The sequence below is a fragment of the Alternaria metachromatica genome, assembly GCF_023757995.1.
Source record: "Alternaria metachromatica strain BMP 0045 chromosome Unknown scaffold_10, whole genome shotgun sequence".
Classification (NCBI taxonomy): Eukaryota; Fungi; Ascomycota; class Dothideomycetes; order Pleosporales; family Pleosporaceae; genus Alternaria; species Alternaria metachromatica.
In genome coordinates this window covers 509,324-522,131 of record NW_026055501.1, presented here as the reverse complement: position 1 = coordinate 522,131, position 12,808 = coordinate 509,324, and the positions used below count along the sequence as shown (strand labels likewise).

The 12,808-nt window shown below is 54.6% G+C and overlaps 3 protein-coding genes across 3 annotated transcripts; 1 reads left to right on the top strand and 2 right to left on the bottom strand.

The window, feature by feature from the left end:
- Positions 1 to 185: 185 nt before the first annotated feature.
- On the bottom strand, positions 186 to 3,263 carry J4E83_005292 (uncharacterized protein; the record flags this gene model as incomplete). The annotated part of the gene is made up of 2 exons (XM_049332211.1): positions 186 to 3,182; positions 3,228 to 3,263. The coding sequence occupies 2 exons, from the start codon at positions 3,261 to 3,263 to the stop codon at positions 186 to 188; spliced, it is 3,033 nt and encodes a 1,010-aa protein (XP_049188662.1).
- A 1,704-nt stretch (positions 3,264 to 4,967) lies between these two features.
- Positions 4,968 to 5,990, top strand: J4E83_005291 (uncharacterized protein; the record flags this gene model as incomplete). The annotated part of the gene is made up of 2 exons (XM_049332210.1): positions 4,968 to 5,800; positions 5,849 to 5,990. 2 exons carry the CDS (start codon positions 4,968 to 4,970, stop codon positions 5,988 to 5,990), a joined length of 975 nt encoding a protein of 324 aa, XP_049188661.1.
- A 307-nt stretch (positions 5,991 to 6,297) lies between these two features.
- On the bottom strand, positions 6,298 to 12,735 carry J4E83_005290 (uncharacterized protein; the record flags this gene model as incomplete). Its single annotated transcript, XM_049332209.1, has 1 exon — positions 6,298 to 12,735. The coding sequence occupies one exon, from the start codon at positions 12,733 to 12,735 to the stop codon at positions 6,298 to 6,300; it is 6,438 nt and encodes a 2,145-aa protein (XP_049188660.1).
- Positions 12,736 to 12,808: the final 73 nt, after the last annotated feature.

Sequence of the window (12,808 nt, the reverse complement as noted above, 5' to 3'; positions counted from 1 at the left end):
GGGTCTTTTCGTGCCAACATCTGGTATGTCTTCTTCAATTAGTATTATATACCTGTGAGCTTTATTTTCGAGATCAACTCGTACGAATAAGACTACATCACATCAAGTCGAACCCCAACTCAAATGCAGAAAACCTTGTAGATTCCACAACACTCTCACTACAACTCCTCCCTCAATATCTACGTCTACGTCTCAAAAACCTGTTCCACATCCCCAAAATCGCCACGCTCCCTACAATCCCAATACCCGTCCTTCCCGCCCTTGAGTCTCCAAACCTCCTCATCGCCCAACGCCGCCGCCTCGACAGGCCCCACCTTGGTAAACCACCTAGGCTGCCACTCCTGGCCATGTTCCTCGAGCACGCGCCTGCGACTCCGCTGACGCTCTTCCAACTTCGCCTTCAGCGCCTCGGCCTTATCCACATCACCGTCTTCCAAGGCGCGCTGATCAGGTCGCAAACGGGAATCAGTGGGCGCCATGTGGTCTTGCTCAATGGACGTGACTTGGTTGAGTGCAGCAGCGAAAGTGGTAAGACCATAGTGTTTCTCTGCTTTATCGACCAGATCGCCTGTTTTCCAGATTGTTTTTCCAGTGGGTTGGCCCGAGGACGTGAGTTGGAGGTCTGACGTCCATTTCCCTGTTAGACCTATGGGCAGCACGGAACCTGAACCGTCAAAAACTTGGACGGAGACTTCTTCTGAGCGGCCGGCGAACATGCCACCTGCTTTGAATGTGCAGACGGCTTTTGCGCCGGTGGTTTCAGAGATGATGGTCATGGTGCCAGAGGGTTCTAGGTACTTTTCACCCGCGATGACATTGCGTAGGTAGGATGTGGCGAGCGTCCAGGAGTAGTGTTCGCCTGAGGCGTGAAGGAAGATACGGACGCGACCTTCAGTGTTGATTTCTGCGCTCTTACCCCAGAACTTTTGCATGGGCGTGGGGGATTGTACAAAGGTCCATTCGTTGGCTTCGGCTTGGCAGGCCATGCGGACGGGGCGGTGGACGACCTTCTCGGCGAAGAAGCGGAAGCCTTTGTCTTCGCGGACGAGTTCGTAGGTTTCGCCTAGCATGGGGTTGAAGGGCTTGCGGATGGCGCGGTCTTTGACGCGGGCGTTGCTGAAAGCTGATATGGCGAAGGCGGCCATGTAGGCGAGACGCTCGCCGTTGTCTGGAGTTGCGGTTACTGCGGCGTCGAGCAGCTCGCTGTATTCCAGTTGCTCTGCCAGTCGTTGTAGCGCGGATGTGGGCTCGTTCGCTGAGACCGGCATGGCAATGGTTGACAAGTCTTTGCCGACATTCTTTCTGAAGAACGCGATGAGGCTTGGAGGTTGAACCCTCGGGGCTGGAACCGTTCCCCGACGTTTCACAGGGTCAAGCGGCAGAGGTGTGAGCGACTTGGGTCGTGTAGGGAAGAGCGCTGGAGTAGTTTCCCGTGACATGCGAGGTCGATCCAGCATTCCTACACTGCCATTCTCTGAGGAAGACTCCGACTCGCCATCTGAATCGGCATCTGGTGACTGCTCACGTTCGCGGCTGTCCTCTTGACTGTCGCGCCGGATGGTCAGAAGCTGTGACTTGCTTGCGTCGCCATCTGGCGCGTCGAAGAACTCATCTACAGACTCGGCCACTGAGTCAAAGCTGTGCCGTGATCCTACAGCAGAAAGAGGTGCAGCTGGTGGCATTCGTCTTTGTTTGCTCTCGCTAATCAGATCAGCAAAGTCCCTGACAACAGAGTCTAGGTCTCGGAGCAGAGCCATGCAGTTGTCGTGAACGCTTTCTTCATGTGGAATGCTTGCGGAGCTCATCATGGTGCTCGCGCGTCCATTGCGTTTGGGTACGGCAAGGGTGCCATTACCTGCCGCATTGGAGGCACCAGGAGGGACGGCTCCAGGCGACGCAGCCCCTACTTGCGCTGACACACTCCTCTTAAAAATGCCGGCGGACGGACTCTGAGTGCCGGAACTGCTCGGCTTGCGCTTCCAGAAAGCCATCTTCTCAGGGGCCTTTTGTTCTGGGAAGTAGTCGCCCGCCTCGTCGTTGGACGGCGTTGGCGACAGACTATCACCCATGTTTCTGACGCTCATCGCCGATGATGCGTTGTACTTTGGATCGGTATCCTGGGCCAACCTCCGTACTGCGTCTCGTGTACCAGAGACTCTGCCGACTAGGGCCACGACCCTTGCCCATTCGTTCTCTTCGGCAGAGTTCAAGACGTGCGGGAGACTCTGGTATGGACTGTCCTTGATTTGCAGAGTTGGTGAAGCGACCGCCCCTCTATCCGAAGCGGTTCTTGAGGCGCGATCGAGCGCGTTCTTCCACATCTGAAAGTCTTTCTCATTGTTTGCTCGCAGCTGCCAGATCTCGGCGCCAGAATCGACAGATATCTCGCGTGTCTCCTCGTTGGCGCCCACAGCCGCTAGTGACAAAGGTATGGCTCCTCTCAGTGCAGATGAATGGTCGTTCCGGTAGTAGGAGAGCGTTGAAGACGTGAAGTCCAAGGAGAAGAATCTCCTGGCATAGCCCTGGTTCCTCTTTCTCCTCTTCTTCTGCAGCACTCCTGTGAGGAACGAGGAGCCAGACAGACTCCCTTGTTTCTGCCCGTATTGTGACTTCGGTCGCTCGGCGTAGGCTTGCGGTAAGGATTCGGAGGATTCGATGGGGCCCATGGAGGGGCTCGACTTCGGGAGGCTGGTGGTGCTCGCGCCCGCCATGGCCTGCGCGTAGTGCATGTGATGACCCGACTTGGGCGCCGCGTTGGTCGGGTATGTCATGAGGACGAAAGTGGCTGTTTTTGACACGGTCTTGGAGAAGGTGTTGTCAAAGACCAGTCCGTACATGCCACCCTCGCCTGGCGGCACGTCGTATGTGCCCATGGATACCAAATCAGCCTCGCATTTTCCATGCCAATGCACCTGCCGCAGCCCAATAGCCGCCAGCTTATCTAAAACGACTGTTCTGTCATTCCGCGACGTCGAGGCTCCGCGTCCGCGTGTTGTAGGTGGCTCGAGGGTCGGCGTGCCGGGCCCGGATTCGACGAGGGCAGAGGTGGGCAGCTGGGGAGTTGCGCCGGTAGCTGTGCCGGGGTGCTTGAAGATGCCGAAGTTGAGCGACTTCTTATGGGGTTGGACGCTCCAGGAGATGGTGTGGCCTGACGAGACATTGACCCATCTTACAAGGTACGACTGCCTTCAGTCAGCGAGGAAGCGCGACGTGGATGCTGTACATACCTTGCTATGCACCTCGATGTTCTCCATTCCCGCCATGGCTGGATTCTGCTACTACAACTCTGTTTGCTATGCGGTAAGGTGGTCGTGGTGGTGAATCTTGGTACAAACACGCGGGGTGCAGGCGTGTAGCGCAAGCGTGTATAAATGTCTGGCGGTGGAGCGAATGCAGGGATCGACGGTGACGATGGTGACGATGTTTCCTAGCAGCCGGGCATTTCGGAAGTCGGATTGCTAAGGGTCGGGCGGGTGTTCGGTGCCTTGTCAGCTTTCACGGGCGCGCTGGTGACGATGTTGTCGACTCGGAATGCGGATTGCTGCGAAGCCGAACAGTAGAGCGCCGATCTGGGGGTAATTTGACCCTTTTCTGGCTCCAGACTGTTCAAGAGTACTAAGGGGAACTACCACGTTGCTTCTTTGTAACAGCTATGCAAAAAAACGTAGCGCAACGGGCAGAAGACGTTCCAATGCGTGGATGACATGTGTCGACGCGGGCGGTCTACGCGGGCGGCTGGTAGCCAGGGTCTTCAGCCTTACCAAGCCATCTTTTCCTCAGCCACGCCTTTTCCACCCATAGCTACTCGACTGACCGGCTTTCTAGCCACACACTTTGTGATATTTACCCGTCTTTCTTCCATCCTGTTTCCCATGCGGCAGCAGCATGGGAAAGCAGGTGTTCGCTGCCCGCACGCCCTCTGACGCATTTCTCATGTGCATCCTGCTTCGGCCGTTGGATGTTTTCCTGCTTTCCGACTCCCGCATCATCCCGTTCCATCCGACTGATATCATACCTGACTACGGCCGAATACTTGCTGCCTTCTAGATCTCGTGACAGAGGTCCGCTGGCTGCCGGTACGAAGTACGCCGGTCGCACTGCTATACGTGTATACGAGCGCTGAACGAGTACCTGACGCCCCACCCTCACAGCCGAGCCTCAGGGCCAGTTCTCTCGCAAATGCAACTACACCGCCAGGCGCTTTTTGATACAGTTTCTTCCCTTTTCGCTTCTCTTCCAGAAACATCTTCACTCAGTCTTTGCTTCTTCCCAATATTGTTGTCGTTCTGAGATGGTGGGACTGCACCCACTCCCTTCACGCGGACGGGACCTTGGAGACGCACACCACAACGCGTTTACATACCCCAGGAGGACACATCAATTCGCATACTCTCTCATCTGAGCTTGAACATTCAAGGGTCGCGAAGACTGCGCCATATCATTGTTGCCTGCATCTCACAACGTCTGCCGCACTGACCTCGCGCCAGAAGTTTCTACCAGCCACCCTGTGTCAAGGTAAGCACAGTTACAAACGTCGCACGTGTTTCATATCCATTCAGATCAGTAATCTGGAGTGCAACTCCAATATCGCGCGTCGACGATGATGCTCACCGACCCACTATACCCGTTACAACACGGAGCGTCACCCTCTTCGGACCTCGTTCCGGGCAAGCATTCTACGCCTACTACTCACGCGCAAGCCGTTAGTGCATCACAAACGTCCTTCCAAAATTATTCCGCGAGCGACTCAGTGTAGTATGCGCTCTAGTTGCAATATGTGGGGTGTTCGCATACGTCAAGTAATCTCGAGCAATTTACCTCGTTCGCACCTGTAGATCGCCTGGTGACCCGGATTAGTTGGTACTGGCATCAATCTGTCCTTCTTATACTTACCGTGCCGTTCTCTCTTCAATGCCTATTTACTCGCTACCTTCATTCTGTCTGAACCGCAGATAACGGACAACATAATGGTCAAGTCAATTACCCTCGCGCTATCTCTAGCAACTACCACCCTCGCAGCTCCATACAAAAACAGCTCATCATGGTCCGGCTGGGCCAGCGTAAAACAACTCTTCGTCTTCGGTGATTCTTACACACAAACCGGCTTCGACGTAAACGGGACTCAACCCAGCGCCTCAAACCCATTCGGCAACCCGGCGTACCCCGGCTACACGTCCTCCAACGGACCCAACTGGGTCGGCTTCCTCTCTACAACCTACAATGCCAGCGACCTCCTCACATACAATATGGCCTACGGTGGTGCCACTGTTGACTCCGACCTCGTGACACCGTACGCCCCCACAGTCATCAGCATGAAGAACCAGGTTCGCACCGAGTTCCTGCCCACATACGGTGCACACCCAGATACCGCACCCTGGACGTCATCCTCCTCCCTCTTCGCCTTCTTCATCGGCATCAACGACGTTGGAAACAGCTGGTGGCTCAACAACGCTACGCTCTACGACACCATCTTCTCCGTCTACGCCGACCTCCTCGACGATGTGTATGAGACTGGGGCGCGCAACTTCTTGTTTCTGAGTGTGCCGCCTGTCAATCTTGCACCGCAGACGCTCAACCAAGATGATGGCGGTTATGCGGTAGAGAACGAAGGGAAGGTCATCCTAGATTGGAATAAGAGGCTTGGAGAGATGGTGGATGCGTTCCAGGCGAATCACAGCGGGACGAAGGTGTTTGTGCATGATACGTGGGGGTTGTTCAACAAGGTTATTGAGGACCCCGCGAGCTATGAGCAGACGGCTGGATTGAAGAATGTCACGGGCTACTGTGCGGCCTATATGAAGTAAGTACTGCTTGGATATGACAGAGAAAGTTGCTAACAGATTGAAAGTGGAACACCAGATTGGTACACTAAGGATGCTTCGTGCGAGTACCCGGTTAACGAGTACTTGTGGCTTAACGAGCTACATCCTACCTTCCCTATCCACAACGCCACAGCGGATTCAATTGCGCAGTTCTTGAGCAAAGATTAGAGTACGCATAGAAGGACAGTCGGATGATAGGGTAGCTTGAAGTATCATTATATATAGGTAAGCGTCACAGCACCAAGGGAAAAGATGTAAAGAAGGATGATCGATTGAGAAATTCCGTGAAACTATTATTACCAACTAGCTAACTGACACAAAGGAAGAAAAGTGTAAACTTTTGTAAAAACGATCAAAACCTGTTGATCGAAACAAGCAAAACCTCTTTCATCTCCAACTCAATGACTCAATGACTCAAGGAAATGTGTGAGCAACGATCAAAACGCGCTAATCGAAACAGACCAAATGCAACCTCTTAGTAGTCAATGTGAGTCTTGAGCGGAGCAACAACACCATTACCAACCATAGCACCATGCTGTCCCTGACCATGTCCATGGCCAACAGAGACCAGCTCCTCACTGCCAAGGCTCCAGTCGGCAATACCGCGGAAGCCACCCTCCTGGCTCTCCGCCTTGCCAGCACCAAAGGTCTTCGCATCCCACTTCTCGGTGCCCTCAACACCCTTCCACTTGGCCTCTGCGCCGAAAAGACGGAAGAGCTGAGCATTGAGGTGTTCGTACTCGCTGTAGCTCTTGGGCCAGCCGCCGTAGCGCTGGTACGCCAGCTTGAGGAGGTGCAAGTGCTTGAGCGCAGTGGCGGACTTGTCGAGAGTGTTCGAGTCGACGGCCGCGGGACGGGGGCTGTTAGGTGAGTTCTGGACGTTGACGCCTTCGCGAGCGAGGAGCTCAGCGGTGGTGTCGTCTTCGTCGTCGGAGTCGTTGGAGGCGGAGGTTTGGTCGTTGACGAGGACGCGCAGGATGTCTTCGTGTACGCTGATGGCCTTCTTGAAGTAGTCGGCTGCGAGGCTGGCGGTCTTCTCGCCCTTGGCGGCTTGGGCCTGGTAGGCGTGGCCGGTGGAGGTGTAAAGCTGCGCGAGGAGCTCGTACGTCTCGATGGTAACGGGGGCGCGGGGACCGTGGGCACGGCGCATGTTGTAAGCGATGTCTTCGGCGAGGCGGATGGCCTTGACTTGGTGGTTCGCCAGGTAGCGGGCGCAGATGAGACGGCGACCGAGGTTGAGCAGGACCTCGGAGGGCCATGAGCGCTGGGCGTCGCGGGTTTGCCAAAGAGTGGTGAGGAGCCACTCGAGGGTCTCGTAGTCTTCCTGTTCGCCGAGAAGAGCGGACAGGTGGGACAGCTCGTAGAGCTGGACTTGAGCGAAGTTGATCTTGAGGTTCTTGCAAATCTCGAAGATCTGCTTGACGATGCGGTTGGAAAGGTCCAGCATCTTCTTGCGGAGAGTGGCGTCGGGGCATTTCTCACCATCCCGGCCGACGAGCAGGGAGGCGAGCTTGAAGCCCATGCTGATAGCACGAGGACCGTTGTAACCGTCGTTCTTGCGGGCGAAGAGGAAGCCGAGGTTGGCAATGTCGTAAGCCTCGTGGAACTTCTTCGCCTTGGTGAGCTTGGCGACGCTATCATTGCTGGAGAGAATAACGGCGCGGTTGAAGTTCTTGTTGCGTCCGTGGCCGAGATAGTCAAGGATGCCAATGATGAAGATGCGTGGCGACTCCTTGCTGAAGTCCTTCAGGTCCTGGGCGTCGCGCTTGACGAACAGACCAACGGCTTGCTCCTCGACAACGGTGATCATGTCTTGCTGATCGTTGCGGCGCAAGAAGTAGCGAAGAGGAGCGGCAGCGAGCAGAATGTTGGTAAGGCTCTCGTTGTTGTCCAGGGTCGAGTGGAACTGCACCCAGTAGATGTACTCCATGGTCAGATCAGCGTAGATCTCCGAGAAGCCAATGCTGAGATCCCTGCGCAGGTTGTACTGGAGAGATGCCAGGAAGGCAATCGCAGTGCGGCTGCTCTTAGTCAAGTCGAATGACCACTTGGAAGCGTTGCGGGCATCCTTGGCACAGATCTGGCGGTGAAGCTCTTGAACCATGGCGTGAGCAGTGCTGGTCTGCTCGATGGCCTGGAAGGTCGCGGCAATGGACTTGGCCGACTCAATCTGCTTCTGCGAGGAAGTCTCCTTGGACACAATCTCGGAAACAGCCTTGGAGATCTGCTTGACCGCGACGTCCGACTTCTGCTGGCGCGAGTACAAAGACGCAAGCTCCCTCAAGCTAGTGAGCGAGGACTCGTGGCTGTAGCCGTTTTCGCGGGTAGATTGCTGGAACTGCGACTCAGACATGCTCAGAGCACGCTGGACAGTCTCGGCCTTCATGTTGCTAGACAGCGAAGAGTGCATCTGCTTGACGTAGAGGGAAGAAAGCGCTTGGTTGATCTCAGTGGTGCTGGTGGTCGTCGTGACCTGCTTGCCCGACTGTTGGACCGCCTCGTAGAGAGAGATAGCCTCAGACATGTGCGCCTCGCTGCTCTGAGCAACCTGAGCAAGTGCGAGAGTTGCGCTGATAGCGGTGGTGGACTCAGCACCGAAGACAGCAATAGCAGTCTCGCGGTACTCCTTAGTAACCTTGTAGAGCTCAGACCAGTTGGCCTTGGTCTCCTCCAGGCACTGGTAGTACCGCTCGTACAGAGTCTCGACAAACTTGACATCGGTGAAGACCTTGTGCTGCTTGGTCTGACGGACGAAAGTGTTCCACAGGACTCCGTAGAAGGTAACTGCCTCTGCGTACCTACGGTCTTCCCAGTAGGTGACAGTGACTACCAGCATAGCGTCAAGTGCGTCCTTGTGGCAGACATCAGAGTCCTTGTTGAGAGCAGTGATGATCTGCAGGTAGTAGTCGAGCCAGTAGCCGTGGTTGCGCGGGTGGCTGCGGCATCTCTGGGCCAAGATGTACAAGGTCTGGATGGTGAGCTCGTGGGTGTGACCAAGACGTGCGCGGTACACAACCAAGATCTCCTGGTACGTGCTGATAGCCTTGTCGGCGTAGCCGTGCTTGTCATAGAAGTTGATCAACAGGTTCTTTGATCTCTCGAAGGTGGCCTTGTCGACCTTCTCGGTGACCAAGACCGCGCGGAAGAAGCGGTTGTACACATCATCAACCTTGTCAAGCTGGCGGGTCTGCAAGTAGCACTCGGCGAGGCGTTCGACAAGCTCGATAGACTCTTGAGTGAACACAGTCGCCATTGTGACGTCGTGGATGGAGTTGGCAAGGAATGAAGACCAAGTGCGCTGCAGAGTCGCGTGAATGACGTTGATGGCAGCGGTGTAGTTCTTCTTTGCCATGTGTTGAGTGACAAGCTGCCTGGCTAGCGACATGGTGCTTGCCTCAATAGTCTTGGAGCTTGCGATGGTCGAGAAGAACACATCTTGGTAGACAGATTCCGATACAGTCGTCGTAGTGGTAGTTCCAGTGCTGTTCAGGCTGTGCTGGACGAGCTCCTTCGAAGTCTCAGACAGTTGCTGGCTGACCTCGCGAGACTCACTGCTCTCCTGAGAGCTCATGTTCTTGTGGTAAGAATGGGCGAACTTGAAGATCGAGAGAGCTTGCGAGTGGGCGTTCATGCTTCGCATCTCCTTGCCGACAGTCAAGAGGCGCGAGACGATGCTGTTTGCGAAAGATAACTGGTGCGACTCGTACTGTTGCCAGACTGAAGACAAAATGGCGGTAGACTCGCTGGTACGCTTCTGGTTCTTCAAGAACTGGGCATAAGAGGTGGCGATCTCAATGTTCTTCTCATGCCATTCCACAGATTGGACGGTGCGGCACTTGGAGGAGACTTCCATCCAAAGCTCGACGTACATCCTTTCAGCCTCCGCGAACTTCTTCATAGAGAGAAGCTTCTGGATCTGGATCAACTGAGCGTTGATAGTGGAGATGGTGAGGGCTTCAATTGCCTCCTCTTCCTCGTGGTCATAATCCAAAGTGAAGTCGTCGTAGATCTCGATCTCACGATCGCCGGTATCCTTTCCGAGAGTGACCTTGAGATGGTCATTGATGTCATGGGCCTGGTGCGAGTCCCTGCCGTAAAGCTGGATGGTTGCATCCTGGATGAGACGGTAGATCTCGATAGACTTATCCTCTTCGTTGATATGGGCGTAGAGCTGAGCGAGGAGCTTGCGGGTCTCAATGACTAGCTCAGAGGTGCTTCCGTACTGACGCTCATAAGTCGTGATCAGCACCTTGAGGATCTCCTCACGATGAGTCATGATCTCAGACCTCGTGGTGGTAGTCTGGGTCTCAGTGATCTTCAAGAACTGACTAGCACATTCCAGAGTCAACGGATGCATGTCAGACAAGACCTTCCGGCTGACGAAGGTGCACAAGTAGAGGTACTTGGTCGCTTCAGGGATGTTGGAGATGAGCAGGTAGCTCGTGGCGATGGACAGGTACGTCTGGAGAAGACCAGGGTGGTTTTCTGGGAGGGTGCTCTTGCGGAGAACGACCACAAGCTTTTGCAGATCCAAAGCCTCGGGAATGGGAAGTTGAGTGTCCCAGCAGTACGACTCCAAGATAGGGAACATGGTGCTGTCCGGGAATACCTTCTGAAGCTCGGCAGTAGGCTTGAACTCGCCAGTAGACTTTGGAGCCAATGGAGACTGCTGAAGATGCAGAACCCAGTAGCGTACCGCGTACTCGAGGAAAGGATGCCTCCTGAACAGCCTGTCGGGAGTGGTAGGATCGAATGTGTCGAAGGTAGGTTCGGTGTTGTGGTCCTTCAGGGTGTGCTTGGTGTAAGAAAGAACCCTGAGAAGCATGTCGGTCTCGCTGTCCTTCAGAGGGATGGGAATCTTTCCGTTGGCGGAGAAGTCATGAAGGGTGGAGTGGATGACGGGATGCTTGAAACGAACAATACGTTGGTGCAAAGTAAACAGCGGCTCAAGCGTCCTGAAGATCTCGTTCGTGTTGATACCCTTGTCGGTCACAGTGCTGCGCTGCACGTCGACTGAGAACAAGGTGTTGATCTCATCGATTGTGAGAGGTCGCTCAGCAGCCAAGACCCATGACAACAAAGTCTTTGCCTCGTTGGTGGGGTTGAGAGCGGTAAAGAGCTTGAGAGTGAGGTCCTGAACGGACGGCTTCGACGACTCAAAGCTCTCCAGAGTCTTGATCAACGCATCTGGTGACTTCTGGGTGTTCAGCAACTCGCAAGTCAAAGTGACATGGAGGAAAGATCCGTTAGACATGGTGATGATGCGGTCCAATAGTTGCTCTTGGTCGAAAGGACGCTGGCCATGGAAGTGGTGGTTGTGGATCAAAGCACGCAGGGCAACAGCGTGAAGATCGTCTCGAACGTCCTCCTTGACGATCTGATGCTGAACTCCCTTGGCCGAAGTTGGCATCTTCATGGAAGATGACAATGTGATGAGTCTGACTCCGTGACCTTGTTGAGTCACCTTAGCCAGCCTCTCAAGCAGATCAGCTGGGCTGAAACCACCCATAGCTTGCACAGAGGCGCTGTTGGAGGCTGCAATCTCATCAAGACCGTCGACAACCATAACCAACTCGTTGCTACCCGATACTGGCTGCTGGAGAGCCTCACCCAGTGCCTGCCACATGGTCTCTTCGTAGGCCTTGATATCATCGGTGCCTCTGCATCGGTTGTAGGCATTGAAAAGAGCGTGGTACACACCCATGTTTCCAATACGAAGGTTAAGCAATTGGTACAAGAGCGACTTCACTACTGCCAAAGATGTAGTAGCAGTCGGGATGTCAGGCGACAGCGAACAGAAGAGTGTGTCGTACTGCTTCTTGTTCATAGGTCGCTGCAATCGCTCGACGATCGATCCCGCCAATGTCGTCTTTCCAGCGCCCGACTGACCGGTAACAAGGAAGACCTTGTTCTCGCTCTGGAAAAACCTGGTCATGTGCTTGTTAAACCAGAGGCAAGTAAACTCGGCTTGGTTGTCGACATATGTCTCATGGTCTCTGGTGATGGCGGCAATGACACGGTCTTGTGAAGCCAACCAGCGGCTCAAGTGCTGAACATCAATAGCCTCACCCTCTTCGAACTCTCCGCCTTCGATCTGGGACTGCCAGATCAACTCGACGACGGTGTTCTGGCGAGTACGGAAAGCATCAATGGTCTCACCGAAGAGCTCAAAGATGTCAAGCGTTGTTCGGCCGGGAGTCATGCCCTTGACGGTCTTGTAGAACTTGATGGCCACGTCTACTACGAGAGTGATGAGGTCTGTGTACAACAAGCAGATCTGCTCGCGGATCTCTGAGCTACCTGATGCCAACAGCTCTGAGCGATGCAGAACCGACTGGAATGACATGGCGAACTTGTAGAAGACGGAGAAGGCCTTGTCAAGAGCCTCGGAGTTGTGGTGGCTCAGCTCGAGAAGGAGCTGCGCATGTCCATATCCGATGGTAGCTGCCGAGCTGCTGTCCTGAGCAAATGGCTTGACAGCTTGCTCGAATTTGTGAAGCTGCTCAGCGAAGTACAGAGCGCGGATCAAAACTTTGTCCCAGCGACTGCCCTTGTGAGGGAGAGTGGTCAGGCGTTCAGATCTGATCCATTCCAGGAAGGCAACGTAAGAGACGTTGCCGATGCTCTGGAACACACCAGCGCCCAGCTCGGCCATGCTCTTCTTCCGGAGAGAGGCTGCCGAGTCCTGGACCATGGATGTTTGGTACTGGTTGCCGTTTCCTCGCTTCAAGTTGTTGAACGACGACTTCATCATGCTGAAGTTTCCGCTGGTGGCGCGAGAAGAGGTGAATGATGGCAGACGACCCTTTGTGCGGAAAAGGGCTTGAGGTGACTGTGGTGGAGAGAAAACCGCAGATGAGCCGTTCGCGCCGTTCGTCTGTTGCCTAGACGAGGTGGGTCTGGGGGATTGCATGATGGGCGTTGAAGGTTGTGGAGATTTGATGGTAACCACGGACTCAAATGAGATGTTGGAGCTCACTGAGAAA